General features: G+C 42.5%; 1 protein-coding gene across 10 annotated transcripts in view; it reads right to left on the bottom strand.

Annotated features, from left to right (window-relative positions):
• The window catches only part of AFF2 (ALF transcription elongation factor 2), a 584792-nt gene that overhangs the window by 60734 nt on the left and 499074 nt on the right, over positions 1–24984 (bottom strand). For 6 of the 10 annotated variants that reach the window (XM_064277676.1, XM_064277679.1, XM_064277677.1 and 3 more), the window contains one exon: positions 1367–1526. In XM_064277676.1, the coding sequence (XP_064133746.1) occupies positions 1367–1526 (160 nt within the window). Of the gene's footprint in view, positions 1–1366; positions 1527–21132; positions 21214–24984 lie in introns of all 10 variants that reach the window. The other 4 variants (XM_064277672.1, XM_064277673.1, XM_064277674.1 and 1 more) reach the window with 1 other exon arrangement.

Below are 24984 nucleotides of genomic sequence, written 5' to 3'. Positions count from 1 at the left end.
CTGTTCGGTAAGTGTTAGTTATTATTAATAGTGAGTCTCTGGCTGGTATAAATGAAGAGTGTACTTGGCTGCTAACCAAAAGGTTAGCAGTTTGAGTCCATCCAGAGGTACCACAAAAGAAAAGCCTAGCAATCTACTTCTGAAAAATCAGCCACTGAAAACCCAATGTAGCTCAGTTCTACTCCGCCACACATGGGGTCATCATCAGTAGGGGAAAACTAGTTTGGTTATTAGTAATAGTAGTAATATTACTACTACACCTTCTATTTTTTTTTTCCTGATTATTGAAAAATCAGCATGTGAAGAGCCATGGAGGATTGCTTGCTGTAGCAGGTACAGGCTCAAAGAGGATGGGAGGGGAAAAGCAAATTCTTACCTTCACAATTACGATACTGGTATTTTATAAGGGCTGAATTAAATGTCTTCATGAAGTATCACGAAACACATTTGAAGGACGCAAATGGAAAATAAAAACACGTGACCTCTCAATCATCACATTTTACCTTTAAGGAAAGCCACACCTCTTGAGTCTTATGTGCCAAGTGGCAATTCAATGCTTCAACTTAGAGTAATGAGTGGCTGCTCCAGGGCCAGAAGTGGGTTTGGGCTGGCTCCACTGGTTCTTTCAAAACAGACGTTGCTAGCACAGTTATGATTATTCCAGTTTTACACGTAAGGAAGCTTGTGGTTCAGAGTAGCTAAGCGAATTGGCCAAAGTCAAATAACAAGAAATGTATGTACGTTAGGAGAAAGAAAAAAAAAAAGCTATCGAATACCTGAAGACTTTTCTGAATCTAAAGAACTAAATATTGTGCTGAAAGTGTACTTGTATGTGTGTTGTGTGTTGGGGGTTGTTATGGGTTGAATTGTGTCCTCCCAAAATATGTGCGGGAATCTTAACCCCTATACCTGTAGATGTAACGTAATGTAATATAATGTAATGCCCTTCCATAATGCAATTTCATGTTATGTTAAATTTTTTTAATGATGCCATACCAGTGTAGGCTGTGTCCTAAACCTAATCACTTCTGAGTTATAAAAAAAGCAGCTAGACGCAGAGACAAGCAAGCATAAGTGAGGGCAGACAGATGCCACACGGAGGTTGCCGAGGAGCCAAGGAATGCTGGAGCTACAGAATCTGAAGGAGACAAGGCCTTTCCCTAGAGCCCACTGAGAGAGAGAGAGGCTTCCCGTAGAGCCAGCACCCTGAATTTTGACCTCAAGCCTTCTGAACTGGGAAACAGAAACGAACTAAATGTCCGTGTTTTAAAGCCACCCACTTGCACGTCTGGTACAGCAGCACGAGATGACTAAGCGAGAGCTGCTGACTCAGGGACACACAAATCATGACTGGGGCTCCACCCACCTCTGGAGTGGCCACGCGAGGGGCCTCATTCGATTCGCTGTCAGTGGTGCTGCTTTCAGTGTCTGAGTCCGACTCGGAGCTGCTCTCTGAGTCACTGGAACTTCCAGATCCTCCATTGGTTTGCACTGTGGGTGGGGGCTGGGATGCGGCCACCAGTAGGCTGAAAGAAAAACCACATCATTCAGTGCCTCGTTCGGTCTCAAACCAGATGGAGAACAGCCCAGTCAGTACATGCTCACCAAGGACCTGTGATCCGCGAGCCAGGCAGGGGGGCAGCACTGTCCCCATGGAACAAATGGGGAACGTGAGGCTCAGGAGCCCCCGTGACCTGCCCAATATCAAAGGTTAGATCAGAGCCAGGTCTGAGTGTGGCCAAGTCAGTGTTCCCTGGGTTCCATCACGCTGCCTATCTTCTCAGGAAAGCCTGGCCTCCCTCACTCCATGCGGAAACTTTCAGCCAAGGTTGCTTGTCTTCAAAATGCACACACGGAAGCAGAGCTTTTGATTCACAACACTCCCATTTTGTTTTTCCGGTTTTATTAAGATGAACTTTTGTTTTCTGTCACCATCTATCACTAAGAAAGGGTGAGGTCAAGCCCTCATTTGATCAGAGGAAACTGAGGCCCAGTGAGCAGGTGGGGCTTGCCTCTGTCTCCCAGATAGTCAGAGAGCTAATTAGAACCATGGTCTCCCAGCTCCCCCAAAGGGTGGCTGCTGTGCAGAGCACAAGCACTGCCGCATGCCCAGGGCCCAGCCCCGACATGACTAAGGTTGGGTCTCGCTTGCTGTTTGTTGGGGGTATGAATGAGGGAATGAGAAGATGCCCCTCTCTGTCGTAATTTTTGTAAGCTCTTTTAAAAACTCTTATCAGGAGGTAAAATCATAAGGGACTGGCCATCTGTAATGTTTGGTTTTAAATTTGTAGACCTGAGCAGGCAAGACATTTGAAAGTGGACACCATTTGCTAATTTGCCTTCATTGATAATCAACACGTCTCCTTACCATTGCTCCTTGTGTCCCATAAAAATCGCCCTCAGCCACTCTTGCCATGCTGGGGTATGCCGTCTCCTTTCTATCCTTTGGACTGTTTGCTTCGGTTTCTCAGAAATAGGGCTCTAAACTTTTGGGGGGTGTCTTATTTCCCTTTGTCTCTTCAGCCTATTTCCCATTTGGGAGACAAGCTTGGCTTGGGGTGAGGGGTGGGCTAGGGGCACACCTCACAGCCTGACTGCACTGAGCCTTGCTGCCTCCCAGACCTCCAGCTCCATGCTTTACTCTCCCCCTCACAGTCCCACGCCTGACTCTGTAAGCCACCTAGTTCTATATTCCCACCTCTAAACATGAGAAAGAGGGACCCCAAGGAATCCCCCCCGCCAAAGGTTCTGGAAGCACAGACCTTTGCTCCTTGCCTGCACCCCAGAGACTCCACCTCTCCAACCCATGCCGTCACCCAAGCCTCTTCTCCAACATTACGGTTCCTGGCCATGGAGATGGGGCCATGCTCAGGAAAGGGATTGCTTTAAAGGCAGCCTGGGCCCCATGTTAGCCACTACCCAGGGCAGAGACTCTTTCCATTCCTTGACTTTCCCTTTAGCCTTCCAGGTAGACATTTTCTTTCTTATAGTGGAAGCACATTCTACAATGCTATCTGCCAAGTAAATGCTATCTGCAGGTACACCCCTTTGCCAAATACACCAAGGCATTAGGGGAAGCACAGGAGAAGTAATAGGGGGTGGCATCCCTTGGGAACTCGTGCGCGCGCGTGCACAGGTGACAGAGAGAGAGAGAGCAATGCTAGAGGGGAGGTGATCTGCAACTCAGTGTTCTTATTTCCCTGCATTCTTTTGCAAATCTCTTTTCAACTTCACTAATGGCTCCATATTTATGCAAAGCATCCTCTAAATCTAAACAATTGCTTTTAAAGTTAGTAATTAAGTAAAGATTGAGGGAATATATCAACATGGGACTAATCCAGAGCCTGTGCTAATTTGGGTTCAATTACCCCCAGTAAAGTTTCAAATACAACACAGAGCATCTGCAATACTGAGAAGAAGGTGTTGGATTGAGGGATAAGAGTGATTTTTGTACCCGTGTTTATGATCTTCAAGTGAACAGGCCATGTCCTAGTTTTCCTTCACATCTGTGCATTAATTACTGGCTCATAATGTCATCCTAACAATTATCTTAACATCATAACAAATTATGAAAGACATTGTGAAGAATGGGAGTTCCAGAACACTTCATTGTGTTCATGACGAACTTGTACATAGATCAAGAGGCAGTTGTTCGGTCAGAACAAGGGGATATTGAATGGTTTAAAGTCAGCAAAAGTGTGCATCAGGGTTGTATCCTTTCACCATACCTATTCGATCTGAGCAAATAATCCGAGAAGCTGGAGTGTATGAGGAAGAATGGCGCATCAGGATTGGAGGAAGACTCATTAACAACCTGCGCTATGCAGATGACACAACCTGGCTTGCTGAAAGTGAAGAGGACTTGAAGCACTTACTAATGAAGATCAAAGACCACAGCCTTCAGTACGGATTGCACTTCAACATAAAGAAAACAAAAATCCTCACAACTAGACCAATGAGCAACATCATGATAAATGGAGAAAAAATTGAAGTTGTCAAGGATTTCATTTTACTTGGATCCACAATCAACAGCCACGGAAGCAGCAGTCAAGAAATCAAATGACTCATTGCATTGGGTAAGTCTGCTGCAAATTGGGCAAATCTTTAAAGTGTTAAAAAGCAAAGATGTCACCTTGAAGACTGAGGTGTGCCTGAAGCAAGCCACGGTGTTTTCAATCGGTTGATATGCATGCGAAAGCTGGGCAATGAATAAGGAAGACCGAAGAATTGATGCCTTTGAGTTGTGGTGCTGGTGACAAATATTGAATATACATGTACTGCCAGAAGAACGAACAGGTCCGTCTTGGAAGAAGTACAGCCAGAATGCTCATTAGAAGCAAGGATGGTGAGACTTTGTCTCACCTATTTTGGGCATGTTGTCAGGAGGGATCAGTCCCTGGAGAAGGACATCATGCTTGGTAAAGCAGAGGGACAGCAAAAAAGAGGGAGACCCTCAACGAGATAGACTGATACAGTGGCTGCAAGGATGGGCTCAAGCATAACAAGGATTGTAAGGATGGCACAGGATCAGGCAGTGTTTTGTTCTGTTGTACATAGGGCTGCTGAGTTGGAAAGCACTCGACAGCGCCTAACATAACAACAACAAACAGAAACTCAGTACGCCTTAAGCAATATATCCCTATTTTCCCCTTCCCTTAGTCCCTGGTAAGCACTAATAAACTTTTGTCTCTAGGCATTTGCCTATTTGAGATATTTCATGTAAGTGGGATCATACAATATTTTTCCTTTCGTGACTGACCTATTTCATCAGCATAACGTTTTCAAGGTCCATGCATGTCAAAGCAGGTATTAGAAATTCATTTCTCTTTATGGCGAAGTAATACTCCCTTGGATGTTTGTACCATATTTTGTTTTCCATTCATCTGTTGATGGACACATTAGGTTGCACTGTGGAACTTTCAAGTTAGCAAGTCTTTACAATATTTTACCTTCAGTTCTTCATTGAAATGTTTGCTGCCCATGTAGTTAAATTCTCACTTCTGCTACATTTATTTTCATACATCACTAATTTATTTCCAAAATGTACACTAAAGCGGCTATGAGTGAAGCTAGCTCATGCAACACTTGATTTTGCCTAGGAGATGAAGGACTAACGTGCAATTTGCACATTATTCATTCACCAAGACTGTATTAAAATTATTTCCCACATCATTTACTCTCATATTTTAAAAAGTTGCTTTTAAAAAGAATGTTAGTGGTTATAACAAAGATAATCTGTGATACTAAAAATCACCTACACTTAATATATCAAACCATCCACTCTATAATTTGTAAATATTAAGAATGTACTCTATGACTTCATCCCTAACTTTTCAAAGGACCCAGGTTTATAAAAAACAGGTTTATAGTAAGTTCAAAGTCAGCTGCTCGCCTTTTTCAAAGATCAGATCTTGCTAGTGCACTCATACCAGGGTGAGCTGCCTTTACTGAATGGAGCGAGGCCTCATTTTAATTCTAACCCCATTCATTAGGTGTTCATGGATACAAGCTGGACTGAGAGCAAAGAACTTGGCTTAGCAAGTCAATAATCCTAGCAGAGGGATCCAAGGCTGGGGAAGGGGATCAAAGCACAGACCAGTTGGAGAGAAGCTTGGGAGACAAGGATGGCCCTGGTGTGGAAGACTTGACAGTACCAGGGGGAAAGGGTGGGTTTTAAGAGGTAGCCCAGGTATCCTAGTCCCTAGAAATGAGAATCTCTTGATATGTATATTGGTTAGGCCTCTTCCGAAATAGAGGGATCAATCTGTGATTCCATAGTTAATTGGTGGTTGCAAATAAGATGAAAAATCTGGGAGCCATATTGAAGGAACTGTAACTACTTTGTCTGGAGAAGACTTAAGGCGGGTGGGTGACTCACATGATGATAACTTTCCAAAAAATCTGAAGGTCTCTCCTGTGGAAGAGAGAGTGAGCTTCCTCTGAGCAGCTTCAAACGTAAAACTAGGACCAAAGAGTTGGAGATACAGACAGGAAGATTTCAACTTAACATCAGGAAGAACTTTGAAAAACCTAGAGCTGGCCACGGAAAGAATGCACTATGTTGAAGGGCTGGTGGTGCAGCGGTTAAGCATCGGGCTGCTTACCAAAAGTTCAGCAGTTCGAACCCACCAGCCACTCCCTGGAACCCCTATGGAGCAGTTCTACTCCATCCTATACGGTCGCTAAGAGTCGGAATTGACTCGACGGCGACGGGTTTGGTTTTTTTTTTTTGGTTTTATGTTGTAGGACAGTGAGCGCCCCAATCTTAGGTGACCAGATAGCCAGCTATATAGACCGTGGTAGAGGGATTCCTATTGTGGGTCTGAAATGAGGTAGGACGATCTTGCAACTCAAAGATTATAATTCTTATGAAGTAAATTTTAATGGAGACTGTTGATCAACCTTAGAGAAAATATGTAAGGAGTCATTCGCACTATCCAGTATGTCCCTGAGGATAGGTTTGATATGATTTGCTCTTGACGACAGTATGTGAGTCACAGTTAGAGCTATTATATGAACCTTGGAGGATTAAAATGACATTGCTCTTGGATTATTTTAAAAACCAGACTTTTCACTCATTCAGATTAACAGTCTCCAGCAAGCAAAACGTCTGCATCAGCGTGGTCTGACTATAAACCTCATTTAACTGTAAGTCCTTCCTCAGGAGATACCTAGGGATGATGAATTGGCCATTCTGCTCAATCAAGCTGTGTGGGTATCAAAAAGCAAAGGTTCCACAATGGGTAAGAGCTTTCTAGTGGGAACCGTACAAGGAGAGGCTTTGACAAGTACACATGATATTGACATTGGCCTAGAACTTGCCAAAGACATGTGGCACACATGGCGTGTTTGACGGAAGAGTTCTGTATTAAATCCTCCCCTTTAATTTAGACTTGGATGAATTTCATCCACGTGACCTTTTTCGAGTTTTATAGGGATCAAATGTTTGTCTACCAGATAATTTGAAATGGTTTCCTATTTGATTTCATCATTAAGCCGTAAAGTGATGGCCCAAGGGCAAAGGTATCAACAACCACAGGTGAACTTACCTCTCTTCCTCCCTTGGTTTTCTTCAGTCAACTCTGGATTACAGAAGTGGAACAACACATCTGCCTCACCACACTAGGCCACTAGAGGCAGACACTCTGAACCTGAACCTATCCCAGCCAAGGGGTGGGAAAAATGCATTTTTGTGCGAGTTGGCTTTTTTGAAATCTTTTCTTTCCTCCCATAAAAAAACCATTTAGCCCACTCGTCCAACAGAAAGTGTATGCATAAGCATGATATAGAAAAGATACAAGCAGAGTTGCTCTGGTAGAAACAAGGGGTGGGGTAGAGGGCAGGAGGCTAGCATCCCCAGCAGCTCGCCCTCTTCCCTGGGATGGCCCCTGGCCACAGTTTGAAAGTAAAATACTTCCTATCCCCATATGATTACAAGTAGCTCAGAAACAAGTACATTCTGTGCTAATGCTCTGATACTATTGACAAGTGGACAGTCACTGTCCAGATGTGACCTGAAGCATAGTCAGGATAGCGTTGAGGAGGTAATCTTTGTCCAACATGTATACACTGGGTATTTGTCCTGCTGTCTGATCCTGGGGTTTAAAATGGCGTCGGCTCGATTTACTTGCAAAGAGTTATATGGAGAACTACACCTATCAACACGTTCATGGACTATTTATCTACCACATATGACATTGTCTAGAGCCCCGACTGAATGAAGCGGTCTGTGGTTGGCAGAATAATGACTCCTCCCCACACACACCAAAGACTACCACATTCTAATTCCTGGAACCTGTGAACATGTCCTTTTACATGGCAAAAGGAGCTTTGCACATGTGACCAAGTTTAGGGTCTTGAGATGGGGAGATTATCCTTGATTATCTGGTTTGCCCGATGTCATCACAGGGGTCCTTAACAGTGCCAGAGGGAGGGAGAAGTCAGTGATGCACTGTGAGAAGGACTAGATCCACTGTGGTTGACTTGGAGGATGGAGGAAGGGGGTCATGAACCAAGGAGCGTGGCAGCCTCTGAAAGTGGGAATGGCCCTCAGTTTACAGCCAGCAAGAAAATGGGAGCTCACTGGTCCTACAACCACAAGGAATTGAATTCTGCCAACACGCACATGGCCAGAAGACAGATTCTCCCCTAGAGCCTCCAGAAAGGAACACAGCTCTGCCGACCCCTTAGTTTTAGTCCAGTGAGAGCCATGTCAAACTTCTGATCTCTGTCAACTATAAGATAATAAATTTGTGTTGTTTAAATTTGTATTTAAGCCACTAAATTTGTAGTAATTTGTTGCGGCAGCAAGAGAAATCTAATACAAGACCCAAATAATTAAAATTCTGGGTATAGCTGCTTATACCTGAACACGTTTTCTTTTGTTTGTAAAATTCAGTTTCCCTTCAGAGAAGTCCAAAAATGTAAGCCCACTCGGGAAGAGAAGCTGGAAATGACTAAGTTCTTGCATTTTTTTGTTTGTTTTTTATTACCAGATGTTAGTGCCTCTTTCTCCTAACTTTCCCGACACCTCCTTTCTTTCTGAGGCAATGGTGCCGAATGATTTGGCGATGGCGTCTCCTAATTCCATTTGACTCACCATCATTCAGGGCTTGTTAGGCCCTTTTTTGTGGGTGGACCGGACAGAGGCCCTTGGTTCCTTCTCTTCCTGCCTGGGCCCTGCCTCCCTTTTTTAGACTATTTCACATATCTAAATAGCGACATTTTTTTTCCCCTACTGGTTTTAAAGAGACAGTTTTAGGACAGTGGAAAGAGCATGAGATTGGAAGTCAGCTGACCTGCTTTTGAGTCAGTTTGGATACTTAATAATTGTGTGACCTTACCCTGGGCTCCTAACATAAGGGTCTCAGTTTCCTCATCTGAAAAATGGGGATGATTACACATCTCGTGGATTTTTAAGAGGATTAAATGGGGTAATTTAAGTGAGAGAATTCCATTAGCCAGGGCTTCTCAAACTCGAATGAGCATTTGAATCACTTTTTGGGGGACCTTGATAAAATGCAGATTCTAATTAGGTAGGTCTGGAATGAGGCCTGGAGTCCACGGGTGGTGCAAAAGTAACCATGTTAGGGTGCTAATTGAAAGGTTGGAGGGTCCAGTCCACCTAGAGGTGTCTCAGAACAAAGACCTAGCAATCTACTTCTGAAAAATCAGCCACTGGAAATCCTATAGAGCAAAGTTTTACCCTGACACACGTGGAGTCATCATGAGTTAGGACTGACTCGATGGCAACAACTGGGGTGGGACCCAAATTCTGCATTTCTAACGAGATCCCAAGTGATGCAGATCCTCCTGGTCCTAGTCCCTGGAACCGGGGCTTCCAACTGGTTTGTTTGGGTTGGAACCCTTGCTGAGAATTTGCACTTCCAACAAGTTCCCTGAGGAGAATTTGCATTTCTAACAAGTTTTCAGGAAGTCATACATAAGATCCTGTTAAAATGTAGATTCTGATTCAGTATATCTGGAGTGGAACTGGCCTGAAGCCCTGCTTGGAACACACTGAGAGTAGCAAGGCTAAAACCTACATGGGCCATTCAGATGTAAGCTGTTAGGACAAAAAGAATTGGTGAGCTACGGATTTGAAACTAAAGGCTAACACACAGTTTTGAGATTAATTGTGGATAGTATTTTTACATAATTATCCTGTCCTCCTTTGGCAACAGTAAGTGAAGTGCCTTAGGTCATTTTTGGTCTGTTGTTGTTAGGGGCCTTCGAGTTGGTTCCAACTCATAGAGACCATATGTACAACAGAAAGAAACACTGCTTGGTCCTGTACCATCCTCACAATCGTTGTTATGCTTGAGCCCATCTTGTAGCCACTGTGTCAAATCATCTCGTTGAGGGTCTTCCTCTCTTTCGATGACCCTCCACTCTACCGAGCATGATGTCCTTCTCCAGAGACTTGTCTTTTTGGTCTGATACAGTCAAGTTAAACCATTCCTCAAGAGTTTTTATCAGTTTCCTCAGGCTAAGCATGGGCTTCCACTTACAACTTTCAGGAGGCCACCTGCCTGCACCAGTGGTTGACCAAACGCATATTTCTTTCCTCCGAATGTGTGCTACGGGTCATTAGCAAGGGTCAATGGTGGCTTGCCACTGTCCTAGCCAAGGGTCAGGGTGGAAACAGACTGCATAAATGGCTACAACTTGGGCCCAGAGCATAATTCATAATGGTAGTGATGGTCTTTGTCGTTGTTAGTTGCCATGCAGTCATCCACAGCTCACGGTGACCCCATGTACAACAGAAGGAAATTTCTCCCATTCTTGTGCCATCTTCACAATCATTGGTATGCTTGAGTCCATTGTTGAGAGCCTTCCAACCAAGGGGGCTCATCTTCTAGCACTATATTGGACAGTGTTTTGTTGTGATCCATGGGGTTTACACTGGCCAACTTTTGGAAGTAGATTGCCAAGCCTTTCTTCCTAGTCTGTCTTAGTCTGAAACTTCCACTGAAACTTGTCCACCATGGATGGCCTTGCTGGTATTTGAAATTCCAGTGGCATAGCCTCCAGCATCATAGCAACACACAAGCCACCACAGCATGACGGACTAACAGACTGCTGGTGGAATGACAGTCTTAGCTGCCATTTATTGAGTGTTCACAGTGTGCCAATAACTGGGCTAAGCACTTACCTGCAGTTTTTTCGCTGTATCCTCACAATCACTCTGGGAATTAGAAATGATAATTACCTCCATTTTATAGTTCAGAATCTGGAGATGTAGTACCAAACAATATCAAGTTGAAAAGGATATTACGGTACAAACCTCAACAAGTTTCAAAGAAAGAAAAATGGGGGGCATCTGGAGTCAGCTGCATACCAATACACAGTAAGGTGGCACTATGGAGGGAGGCAGGCATGTCCCCAGTAAGGCTCATCAAAAAAAAAAAAAAAAAAACAACAACAAAAAAAACCAAACCCACTGCTGTCGAGTCGATTCTGACTCATAGCAACCCTACAGGGGTGCCTGGTGGATTTGAACTGCCAACCTTTTGGTTAGCAGCTATGGCTCTTAGCCACTAGGGTTTCCAAGGCTCATCAGTACTGTCTAACAGGCCATCGTGTCTTGAGAACATCACAATTTGCATATGGGAGGATAAAGCAAGATTTTTTCTGGAAATAATTAAAAGCCATGCTGACTTTTCTGCCATCAGATGGAGCTGTTTCAACCAAACAGCTGAACAGGTGGGAAAAAATCATACTCATCCAAATATTTTCCTACCTTTTCCCTTTAAAGTCCATTTAAAAAAAGGCGGGGGGAGCAAGGGAGAGAAGGAGGGCAAGCAAGTGTGTGAGCACTGACTCTCAGGGGCCAGAATGACACCAACATGGGGCATGAATGATTGGCAGCTCACATTTTTAATGAACCCAGAGAGTGCCGGCTGCCAGGAGTCTATAACAAGGTCAAAGTCTTCCAATAAAGAATTACATCAGTTCCAAATCCTCAGTAGAGTAGGGCATGGACTTTGACTGGGTGACTTGTACCCAGAAGCTGCTTCCATTCAGGAATCTCCCTGCTGCGTTTCTAGAGCTAGTCTGGAGATAGGGCCCAGTTGCCCATTAGGGGAGGCAAGGCAGCCATAGGCTGAATTTCCTGGGGGGGACAAATTAGGCCTTGGCAGGCCATTTGGCTAGTGGGTCCTGGAGATGGGTGCCGAGATGCTCAGCAGGAGCCTCTGCCTCCTCCCTGCCTGACATCTTCTTCCCCTTTGTCCATCATGCTTAGGCCTGCCTTTTTTTTAAAATAGTTTATTTTATTATTATTGCAAATACATGCAGCATAACATACACCGATTCAACAATTTCTATGTGTACAATTCAGTGCCACTGATTATATTCTTTGAGTTATGCAACTATTTTTACCCTTCTTTTCCAAATTGTTCCTCCAAGCTTCCTATCTAACCTTTCAAGTTGCTATTTTCAGTTTGATCCCATAGAGATACTTCTTAAAAGAGCACAATGCTTAAAAGTTAGGCCTGTCTCTTGACTGAGGGAAGTGCCCATCCCTTTTCTAGCCTCCTTTGCCTACATTTCTTCTGTGATGCTTTCCACGCCAATCTCCTTATCACTATCGTCTGGTCCCCTTAATGTCTGATCTGTTACCTGGTGTATCACACACACACTTGATTTAGACAGTAAGCTTCAAAGGCCAGAGGCTTTATCAACCACACACTCCATGAAAAGCTTGGTGCGCTTAAGACACCCTCGAGTAAAGCCATAAAGAAGTCTGCTCTATCGATCTCAGGGAGAACTGTCCCCAGATGCCTCCTATGCCTGCAGGGAGGTACTTAACCTTCCCACTGCCCTATGACCCTGTGGTCTCAAAAGGATGTCATCACTGTCGATCAACAAGTCCAAAAGCAATTGTAAGTGCGTCCTTCCCATTTTACTGAGAAGGCTCCAGGACCTCTTAGCCGAGGTCACGTGGCTGGATCTGCGGGGGAGTTTCACTACGCTCTCGTGACCATTTCCCAAATACCAAGTCTAGTTGGAGGAAATGAAAAGGGATCAACCACAAATCCACCCTTTTAATCATATCAAAAGGCAACACGAACCAAGAATTAATCTCAAGCATTTTATTCAAGTGACCTAATGAGACAGGCTGCAAGAATTTGGTGTTGGAAACATGCAAGGTCCTCAACCCCTTCTGCAAGGAAAAGTTTGTTGCATTTGGCTCATTCAAGGTCACATGAACCATTTCTAAAATCAAGCCCATGCTGTGTCCTCACCGAATGTGTCTTACTTCATAATCATGTCTGGGTTATATTGTAAACATGAGCATTCAAACCCTAAGTGAATGGTAAAAATGGCAACTTGCAAAATTGCTGTGTCTAAACCCAGCATGCCTCCCATGTGGGAGACCCAGGCACCTCATGCACAGCCACCGCCGGTTGGCCAGTGGAGGCTTCTATGCTGCTATGATGCTGAACAGGTTTCAGTAGAACTTCCGGACTAAGAGGGACTAGGGAGAAAGCCTGGTGATCTACTTCCAAAAATGAGCCAATGAAAATCCTGTGATAACAATGATCCAATCCCTAGCTGATCATGGGAATGCTGCAGGACTGGGCAGTGTTTCATTCCGTTGTGCATGGGATGGCCATGGGTTGGAGGCTGACCCAAAGGCAGTTAACAACGACAACCCTAACACAAGAGAGGGGCAGTAACACAGGACACTGCCATGAGGAGTAGATGCTGCCCAGACAGCCCATTTGGGTGGGATCGGGCCTCAGGTTCCTAATCAGGAACAAGTTGCAGACTGTCCTCCATCATAAAACTTCCTAAATGTGTGATCAACACTTGCTGTCCCAACTCCTCACCAACAGAAACGTCTTCAGGCTCAGATTTGGGACTCTTGAGTATAAAGGAAACTGCTTTCTCAATTGCCACCACCACTCCCTGTCCTGCCCACTCCCCATTGCAAAAGTGGATGTTCTTTCCTAACTCTTCTTGAACTCTTTCCCTGTTGAACTAAAAGCTTTCACTTCTTTTGTACTTACTTGGTCCCTGTGACAATATGCTATATCAGGTGATGTCTTGGTTTCAGAATTCACCATGACTTTCCACCAGTTAGATGCACTCCTCTCTATAAGATTTTCAAAGAGCTATATCCGTCACCACCCTACCCAGTATCGGTTTTATGCCTCACTATTCCCAACATGCCTCTCATTTTTGTCCCCTCCCTGCTCCCACACTGCCTCCATGCTTTTGCCGATCCTGTTTGTCCTGTCTAACCAGCTGCCATTGAGTTGATTCGGACTCGTGGCAGCCCCACACGCTGCAGAGTAGAACTGAGCTCCCCAGAGTTTTCGGTGGCTGTAATCTTAGGGAAGTAGATTGCCAGGGCCTTCTTCCAAGGCACAGGCGAGTGGGTTCAAACTACCAACCTTTAGGTTAATAGCTGAGTGCAAACTGTTTGCACCACCCAGGGACCTTTTGCCCTGTCCAGAGCGACACTTTTCACATGTCTTCTGCTTGGTTCCCCACATGTCTGTCAGTTGGTCACACTGTGGTGGCTTGCGTGTTGCTGTGCAGCTGGAAGGGATGCCACTGGTATTTCAAATAGCAGCAGGGTCCTCCACAGCGGACAGTTTCAGCTGAGCCTCCGGACTAAGACAGACTAGGAAGAAGGAATTGGCGATCTGTTTCTGAAAAAATTAGCCCGTGAAAACTTCATCTCATATACTTCGAACATGTTATCAGAGGGACCAGTCCCTGGAGAAGGACATCACGCTTGGTAAAGTAGAAGGTCAGCAGAAAAGAGGAAGACCCTCAAGGAGATGGATTGACACAGTGGCTGCAACAGTGGGCTCAGGCATAACAGTGATTGTGAGGACGGCGCAGGACCGGGCAGTGTTTTGTTCTGTTGTACACACGGTCACTGTGAGTCAGGACTGACTTTACGGCACCCAACGACAATAACAAATTTCTTGGTTAACTCTTTATCTTTTAAGCTCAAACTTAAACAACCTGAGGTCTTTTCTAATGACTTTAATTCTCAGACACCTGTTCTGATTTCTTTTCACCAATGAGATCACCATTAATCACTTAATTACTTTTGAATTATTTCATTGTGCTCTTCACTTGTACAGCTAAATTGTATGCTCCTTGAGGGAAGGAGACAGATTGTACAGTCATTTTATGTATTACACAGCGATTAGAATGATAACTGGTATTTAATTGTCTTGTTATGAAAAAAAAAAAGAAAAGAAAAACTCCCAACGGCCTTGTTATGAATAGACAGGCAGTGCAAACAAAGCCAACTGGTAAAGAACAATATTTAACTATGAAACGTTTATGTATTGCTGACTCTCAACAGAAGTCAACACGTAGGACAGGCTACTACTCAATACCAAAGCATCCTGAAGCAGAAGTTAAGTTAGTGAAAATAATTAGGCCAACAGGCTGCCTGGTGATGGATTTGTACCCTTTCAACCGATTCTGTGGATGCTGGCCCATCACCAGCCAGACTCTTCAGCTTCAGTTCCACTGACAAGACGCAACTCACTTGGATGGATATTTTTAATGTGATTGGTATTTACAGCAACAGCCATCTATGAGTCCCAAAGTGTGCATACATGCATAAACATGAGAAATAAATGGCATGGCTCTTACTGAAAATGAGTACTACATACAAACAGACCTTCCTTTTTAAATTAAAATAACGATTCAACAATTCTGATTTGCGCGCGACGTGAGCTGCTCGCGTCACATCATTTTGATCCATTAACCAGCTCAGCCTACAGTGTGCCTGATATTAACTCCCTTTCTAGTTGATGATTTTTTTTCCCGTGGCATAATTAATTTCCTCATGGAAGAAAAAATATTCAATAAATTCGGAATTAAATATGAGGTTGAAGGGCTTTCACAAAAGACAGAAATAAATCTCCTAGCCCACATGCATTGCTAATTATGACATACATTAAGAACAAGAAGGTGTTCCCTTCCTATGATAAATGGGCCTGAAAATCCTCCCCAGCATTTACTATAAATCACAACGACCATTAATAAACAGCCAGAAAAAACCGACAGTTTCTACAAGAATTCACTCCCATTCTTTGCCTTAGACTATCAGTGTCATATTTAAAGCTAACACCTTAAATCTTCTATACAGAAGCCCTCTAAGTCAAAAAGCCCAGCTATTTCAAACAGAATTTCCTACGTCTGTTATTTTGAATGATAGTAAAAATAAAAATAAAAAAAAAAATAAATACTGGCTCCTTAATCTGGTAACAGTATCTGACTTTAAATCTTGCCTTCCGGCTAATAGCTTCCCCTCTCATCAATGCTAAATTAAAGGAGGTCAAGTGCAAATGAGAGAAGAAGAGGGGACCACACTCTTTCCACATACTTGAAGAGCTTGTTTGATCATGCATCCAACTCGCCTTTGACATCAAGAGGAAAAGTGTGATCATGGCCACTGTAATGAGGCAGCTAAGCAGAGGCAGCCTATCTTGCATGTGGAATGCCAGGGCTTAGACTTGAAATCTAGATCAATAGCAACAGGAGTGGCAATTCTTGTGTTACATATGAACACTGAACACAGAGTCACTTAAAAGCTGACCTAGAAAAATTGGAAAGAAACTTAGGTATTTATCCAAGAAATAGCACAACCTGTAATACTGACTAATGGGCTAGTGGAAATAAAACCAGGGTGTTTCGTTTTGTCATTAAGCTGCAGAGGAATATGGGAAATTTTGCAATTCCAAAGAAGGCAGAATTGAGAATAAAAAGAAAAAAAAATAAGAAGTCAGGCAGTTCAAATACCTTCTAGGGTTAAGCAAGTTACATTTGTGGTCAATTCCTTCATCAGATACATGGTAATGTACGTCCTGTGGGTTATCTCCTATGCCCTTTTAGTACACTAATAGCAAATTACAGTTACACAGGGCCCCCACCGGCTAAACCCAAACAAATGCATGTTGAGGGATTATAGTGCAGACAAAGCTTTCACGACTTGGTGGTGGTGATGGGGGCTTTAAATGTCCAAAACAACAACAACAAAAATATGCTCGCTCGGCAAACCATGTGAGGTGTACACTTTTAGGAGCACTTTTAGTGAGATGTGACTATGTTTCTAGCCTGATGGTGTCAATAGCTCAAACTCCAGCGCTGTTTGGTGGTAGTACATTGCCTGCTACATGAGTCCCACACTGCTACAACTTCAATAATGACAAGACCCAGGTACCGTTACCCTGCCAGCTGGAAACTTGGTGGTGGAGAAATGTTTTCCAGAAGGTTCATATGTCAAAATGCTCCCTTTGGCTATAATTATATTTCAGACACCTATATGCCTAAAGTCAAGGTGTTCGAATGAGAGAGGATGTGCGTGCGTGCGTGTGTGTGTGTGAATGTGTGCATGTGAGTGTATACGTGTGTGTACATATATGTGTTAACATTCAACATGGCTAATACCAAGAGAAGTAAGATAATTTCAGCATCGATTAAGATGGTTGGCTAAGATGTAAAGCAATATGGGGAGGAGTGCCATCCTTCAAGTGAGGTGCAGAGTATTCATTTAAAAATAATGTTGCTATTAGCTGGCTAAGGCTAGAGATGGTGATCCTGTAGCATATGCTGGGCACTACTCATTTAATAAAGATGATATTTTTGCTGGTCAGTGTTTATGTTAACCCCCATTTGGGTTCTAACCATGTTTTAGTACCATGCACACATGTACATTCACGTGTATGAGACTCGAATGTTACTCAACTTCTCATCCTGTATTCAAAGATTAGTGTTATGAGTACTGTCTGAAAGAATTACAAAGGTGGTTATTTTTCCATCTGTTGGACATGACTCATTAAATATTCAAGGGAAATGTCACCTCTTTCCTTTCAGTCATCCATAGAACTTGTGAAAACTGACAGGCTTACAGTTGGTGGCAGGACAGCGATACATTCCTGGTGTAGGACTTACGGTTTATGTAGAATTGAACTATTCTTCTAATATATGCGGCCTCTGATATTTTCTGTCATTTTTCTATCTTGTCAAAACAAAAAACAAATCACAGAATTATTCTTTCCTTTCCTCTTTTTCTCCTCCTTCTTGGTCATCTTCCTCTTCTTCTCCCTTCCTCTCCTCCTTTCTCTCTTACTGGGATCTTGTAAAAGTTTCATTATTCAACATGGCTCTTTAGTTTTGATGTTTCCAGTATATATTCTTTTTGAATTATTTAAGTCATTATAAAGAGAGCAGTTTGTTTTGGTTTGTTTTGTTGTCTCAAACACCTTCTAACCATCCTGCATGCCGATAACAGGGTAACGCTATGAAAAATAACAATACAAGCCAAATATTTAAAAGTTCTAAATATGTATATTTCAAATAGTTCTTAGTTATTTCCATTCGAAAATGAACAGGGAGAAAGAACCCAAGCTTCTGTAATGTGCATGTTATTAACGTTGGTATAGACGGGCAAGAAAGGGCACATGGCATCAACTAAAACAGAGAGAGACTGCAATCCGTGCCTCCCTTGCTGTGCTCTTTCTTTAGAGAGTACATCTTTGGGAGCCTGTCCTGTGTTAACCGTGCTGCTCAGTCGTACACGGATCTGCAGGAGGAGACCCAAGCAACTTTTGCTCTGTGGTTTTACTTCCCTTTAATACGATAGTTTATACACTGTGGTTTATTCATTTATTGGTCTGATGGTTTTTATGAGTTGTGATTCAACATAGGTTCTCTTCTAGTATCGTGTTTTATAAAGATATGGGGAATGTAATATAAGTCTAATACAATTATGGTTATGTGCCACGCAAGACAATACTGTAAATATGAGGAGAGTCTGAAAAGCTGTTTAGCAAAATGATCTTAATATACAAGGCAGTGTGAAAATGGAAGAGGAATCTATAATGACAATGAAGATTAGCCATTTGCTCTCTAACCTTATTTACAGAAGCAATCAGAGGTATTCAGGTCGAGTTAATGACCCTGTCTCCAATTAATTCAATTGTCTACAAACAACACTGGTGCAGTGGCTGTCTCAAAGTCTGCCACACAGTCTCAGAGGGAGTACAGAAGACTCCATTAAAAGTGACAATAATAATGCATTTATTACTGAAACACTATTGTATTATAAATAAATTCCTCATGTTAAATTATACTCCATGCTTTAACAGAAATTCAATTACTGAAATAATAAAAAGATGGTGTATTTGCCAAGTGCTTGGACTATAATTTGGCTGCTCAGTTACCAGCGGTTGGCTGTTTTGCAATTTTTTCTTCATAGACTATTTCTTTTGAGTAAATGCCAGACTTTTTCATACAAATTTTATGAACAAGTTGCAAAATGAAATTTTGAGCTTTTGAATCCAATTATGAAAGACATAACTAAATCTATTATTGAAAAAAAAACTCTAGTAAGGCCTTTCTGCCGTTGTTCAGAACTGTCTGGTAATTGAGGTAAGCACAGGTGCTGCTCATTATGGACCATTGTGCGCCATCTGAATTCTGGGAACTGTGGAATTCAGATGGCTTAGACTCTGTTTGTGTGAATAACAAACAGGCCTGATTCTGCGCTTGTTTGTACAAGCTTGTACACAGCTCATTTGGGACTTTGAAGACACCTGCTTACCCTTTTGAAGCCAAAACAGTATCGTTTAGGTTCTGGCTATCCTTTCAATGACAATTTTGCAAAAGCAACATATTTTGCACTCTCCCTTCATCTTCACCATCTCGTCCACCATGCAGTAAGTAACTCCACCACATCCCTGCCTTTGAGTACAGGGAAAGGTGTTCTGGAAAGCTACTGTGGTTAGCCAATGGCACGAGAAGGCATAAAGCCTAAAGGCTCAGGCAGGGAAAACACAGAGCTTTGACACTCTGCCCATGGAAAGATTTCTTTGACAGGCCGTTTGTCAAAGGGGGACAGGGAATAGGGTTTATTTGCGTTTAGGATGAGGAGTTTTTCTTTTTTCTTCCATTCACCCTTTCCTCTGGGTTCTCACATGTGTCTTTCTAATGTCTAGTCCCATTGCCTTTAGACGGGTCATCTGGAAGCAAAGAACCTTACAATCACAGGTACTTGTTTCTGGTTTTCAGAATACAAAGGAAAAACTACTTTTAACTGCCGCCTCCTCCGCTACCCCACGGTGCTACAGGCCTAGCCAGCAGCCATCACCTGAGTTGCCCCGCACTGCGGTGGTGGGAGCTTTTGAAGAATGTCACACATTAACGTGAAGCTTCTAGCCAGGCAATAGCTTCTCAGTGCTCTGACTAGCTTTAATTATTCAATGACTTTGCACTTTCTTTTGTTTTACTGGAAAGTCTTACCTGTTATAAAGATAACACCTAGAAAATATATCGTAATGAAGCAGTAGTTTCATTGCATAACAGGCAACAAATCTTGATTACCCCTACCCCTCACCTTAAGCTCTGGGTCCCCTCAGCTGCAGCTCCCCCCAAGCACAGGGACTAACCACAAAAGGTGATATTCCAAAATTGTTTCTTTGTGAATCTTCATGGTAGAAGTTTGCTTTCATAGTTATGCAGGGGAAAAAGCTGAAGATGTACAGACTGATAAAATCAACCAGAGAAATTACGGATGCAAGGTTGTAGGCTTGAAAGGTCTACTAGGAAACATCCCAATTCGCCCACAGTGCTTATATAACCTGGAATGTAATTCTTCCAATTTAGCAAACCCTTTTTTTTGTAGCCCAAGAGAAGTCTAACGGTGATGACGAGTAGTCAACCCATGTCCGTTTGCAAAGGCTCAATGAAATACTACCCGCTGCAGTGCTAACGTGACACTTTGTTACATTTCTACTCACCTTGTCCATCAGGCAAAGTTACAATCATGACAATGCCTCACGAAGTCAATAAAAGCCAAAATATGATTGACATGGCTTGACAGCGCTCCACAAAAGGCAGATTGGAATCTTACCTTTTCCCTTATCACTGAAAGTGCAAGGTAAAGCTCTGCAGGAATATACATAATTTGGAAACTCTCATAGACAATATTCTACTGTGTTTCTCATTTGCACTTTAAAAAAGCTGCCCTACAGACCTTATGTACTTTTAAGATTTATCTGAAAGATACATGAAGAAGACTTCCAGCCAAAAAAAAAAAAAAAAGTACATATTTAATGGAATTAGATCTGTAGGCAAAAAAAAAAAAAATGTCAGAAGAAAAGGCAAAATATTAAAGTGCATGCGAGGTGCTTTCTTGCTTTGATAAATATCTTCTGGGATGTCATTTACTAGAAAGTCATGATTTTACAAAATGAAAAAAAAAGCTGTAGTATAAAAAAATACTCTATTGCTGAAGTAAGTTGCTGTGTTCATATTTCTCTCTGAATTTTGTTTTTGTCAGCCAGGAGTCTTGATATTTGCCTTTATATCTGCTTTTTTATCATTTTTATTGAAAACGTGGCAATTACTGTGAAATACTCAAAATGCAGGCAACCTTCTGATTACACGGCAGGGCAGAGTCAGGCATCTGGGCTTAGTCAAAGTCCTCATCTTCCTTCCAGTCTCTGGAAAGAGGCAATTTCACATGAAACCTGAGATCACAGAGGTTGGGGGAGGGGGTAGGATGTTGCTGAGAACTTTGGGAAGGTCCGGGGTACCGTAACATAGACTTAACGTGCCTACCAGAGTCAAGAGCACCAACAGCATTACCTCTGAAAATGAGCTACCAAGATAGCGGAGGACAGTAGGAAGATAAAATACCTTGAAGTTGTACAAGACTGAGACTGATTCCTAAAAAAAAAAAAAAAATACATTTGGTTGCAAATGACAAAAGATCTAAGTTTTTGTTAACCTCTTGTTATAGATTGAATCGTGTTCCCTGAAAATATGTGCTGTAAATCCTAACCCCTATACCTGCAGTTACAATCCCATTGGGAAATGGGTTTTCTTTGTTAATGACGCCGTATTAGTGCAAGGTGTGTCTTAAGTCAAACTCTTTCTCTCTCTCTCTCTTTTCTAAAAATAATATTTTATTGTGTTTTCGGTGAAAGATGACACAGCAGTTTAGGTTCCCATTCAACAATTTCTACACAAGTTGTTCAGTGATATTGGCTACATTCTTCACAATGTGTGAACATTCTCATTATTTCCATTCTGGTTGTTCCGTTCCCATTAATCTAGTTTCCCTGTCCCCTTATATTCTCATCTTTATTTTTAAGTAATTGTTGACCTTTTGGTAGTCAATCTCTTTCAAGGTGTAGAAAATCAGGTTAAACAAGCAAGCACAGAGGGGAAGATCCATGCCACACGATTGCCAAGGAACCGAGGAACAGAAGCTGAAAACAGACAAGGACTTTCTTCCAGAACCGACAGAGAGAGAGAGCTTTCCCCTGGAGCTGGTACCCTGAATCCAGACTTCTAGCCTCCTAGACTGTGAGAGAATAAAATTTTTGTTTGTTAAAGCCATCCACTTGTGGTATTCTTGTTACAGCAGCACTGGGTAACTAAGACACTTCTCAGGAACCTGCAGCTTATAAAGTTTGATATAAATTTAATTTCAAGATAGGCCCTGTTTCCGTTTTCTGAGTTTGGTGCCTAAATGTAAGACCTAAGCAAGTTATCAGGATATAATGGATATAAATCTTCTTTTATCCAACATGATTCTCTTACCACCATTAGCATCCGCATTATAAGTACTAATGGCACTACTATTAGTATTTCATTTATCAAGTTCTTTTTTTTGTTTTAATGTGGGCTGTGACTTGCCCAAGGTCTCACAGTCAGTACACAGCTAGGAAGAAATCATCCAATTATGTTTCGTTTGTCTGTGTATTAGTTTTGCCTAAACCTGCTTGGAAAAGTTCTTATCTCTTCCAGCCCCAACAATAGCCCATTGTCTCAGTCATCTAGTGCTGCTATAACAGAAATACCACAAGAGGATGGCTTTAACAAACAGAAATTTATTCTCTCACAATCTAGTAGGCTACAAGTCCAAATTCAGGGTGTCAGCTCCAGGGGAAGCCTTTCTCTCTCTGTCGGCTCTGGGGGAAGGCCCTTGTCATCAATCTTCCCCTGGACTAGGAGCTTGTCCGTGCAGTAACCCTGGGTCCAAAGGATTCGCCCTGCTCCTGGTGCTTCTTTCTTGGTAATATGAGGTTCCCAACTCTCTGCTTGCTTCCTTTTCCTTTTATCTCCTGTTTGAGAAGATAAAAGGTGGTGCAGGCCATGCCCCAGGGAAACCCCCTTACATTGGATCAAGGATGTGACCTGAGCAAGGGTGTTACAATTCTACCCTAATCCTCTTCAACATAAAATTACAATCACAAAATGGAGGATAACCACACAATACTGGGAATCATGGCCTAACCAAGTTGACACACATTTTGGGGGGACACAATTCAATCCATGACATTCATCCATATGTTTATTTTCAGGCTGATGCATTGGAGAACAAGTCCTAAAATCTTTATAAATATGTCTTCATAAAATTATTTGCAACCTTCCACAATGACGATTGGAAATGTACATTTACTAATTATTCTTCAGCTAACAGCGATAATGACGGTGATGATGACAGCTACTGTTTATTAGGTTCATGTTGTACGTCAGATATTATGCTAACCACTTTTAAAAATTATTATTATTATTTCGTGCTAACAACTTTTGATGAAATATCACTTAATCCACACAACAGCCCTATGGTACACATAATGTTATTATCTTCATTTTATAGGAGAGGAAACTGAGGTTTAAATGGATTAAGCAACTTCCCTAAAAGGCTGTGATCTTTTACTCCTATGCTATGTTGAATTGACTTACCAAACTGTAACCCGTCGCTGTTGAGTCCATTCCGACTCATAGTGACCCTATAGGACAGCGTAGAACTGCCCCATAGAGTTTCCAAGGGACATCTGGTGGATTCGAACTGCCGACCTCTTGGTTAGCAGCCAAGCTCTTAATCACTGCACCACCAGAGCTCCTCGAATTGGCTTGGGATTAATTAATTTCGAGACATAATTTAAATAAAATATCCATCACCATTGTTTTAGGTTTATGGCTTCATAAATACCCATGGAATCATATGGCAGTAGAGGGCCTTGGGGATTTACTAAATTGTCAGATTAGGAAACTGAGGTAAATCAGCAATATGCTCAGTGAACTCAGGGTTACACAAGTGAGTCAATCAATCTCCTAAACCCTCATCTTGGTAAGTTGGCTGTGGCCATTTTGCATTGGTGGTGGACCAGAGCTGATGAGTACAGAAGATCTTTTTCCATAAAAACAACCAGCTATTTTATTTTGAAAGCTGGCTAGTGATCAGCCACGAACTAAATATTTGACTGATCCAATGATCTAAAAATATCACACTAAGGACTTGGTGTGCATGGGTGTGTATGTGTGTCTATGCTTAAAGCCGAGAGTCTGATTCCAGAGATCTGGGACAATGACCTGACATCTATATTTTTAGCAGCTCCATAGGTGATTCTGGTGTATGTCTGAGTTTGAGAGCCACTGGTTTGAGGCATGTAAATGCAGCCTGGATTTATGGAGGCACATCAAAGGAACGGCCAGGAGGGAAGGGCAGGGTGGGGAGGGGGAGCTTCGGTCAGTGTGGGGAGAAGTGACCCTAGGTATTTTGGACATCTTCCTTTCAACGCTGGTGTAAGGAAGACAACAAGCAGCTAACACTCTCCCAGTCCATGTATTAGAAAAAAAAATTATTCAAATAATTCCATACAGACTCATTGTTATCACACTACTTGTTAAAACTAATTATAACAAATCATGCAATTAATAGCATCTTTCCAAGTGCTCAGGCTGAAAATCTTGGACTCGTTCTTACTTCTCTATTTCTTTCATACCCCCATTAAGTCAACTCACTGGCAAATCTTATCTGCTCTCCCTTCAAAATATATCCTAAAACCAACCACTCCTCACCACCCTCCTTCTCACCTGGGTTATGGCAATAGCCTCCTTCCTGTTCTCCCTGCTTCTACCCTTGCCTCCTCATAGTCTTTTCTCAATAGCCATTTATTGTTGTTGGTTGCCATCAAGTCAGCTCTGACTCATGGTGACCTTATGTATAGCAGAGTCATAGTGTCATCCTTTCATGACATAAGTCAGATTGTATCCCTTCTCTGCTCGCAACCCTCCAGTGGCTCCTGACTCACTCTGAGTAAAAGCCAAAGTCCTTACAATGGTCTACCAGTTCTTGTACAATCTGATTCCCAGGGAAAGTGCTGTCCTCCTCTCCCAACACTCTCACCTCTGCTGCAGATAGGCTACGTTCTTTATTGTTTCTAGGGCACACCAGATACACTCCTTTCTCAGGGCCTTTGCACATGCTGTTTGGCTTGTTGGAATGCCTTCCCCTAGATCTCTACATGGCTCACTTCCTTTAGGTCTTTGTCCAAATGCCAGCTCTCAGTGAGGCCTTTGCTGCCTACCCTATTTAAAACTGCATCGACGCCCCTACCCCTCTCTAGCACTCTGCCCTGCTTTATTCTCCCTGTAACACTAATCACCTTCCAATACATTTCATCATGTATGTATTTGTGTTGT

This window comes from Loxodonta africana, chromosome X (assembly GCF_030014295.1).
Source record: "Loxodonta africana isolate mLoxAfr1 chromosome X, mLoxAfr1.hap2, whole genome shotgun sequence".
NCBI lineage: Eukaryota > Metazoa > Chordata > Mammalia > Proboscidea > Elephantidae > Loxodonta > Loxodonta africana.
Note: the sequence above shows the minus strand (reverse complement) of the source record. Positions and strands in the feature narration are given on the sequence as shown.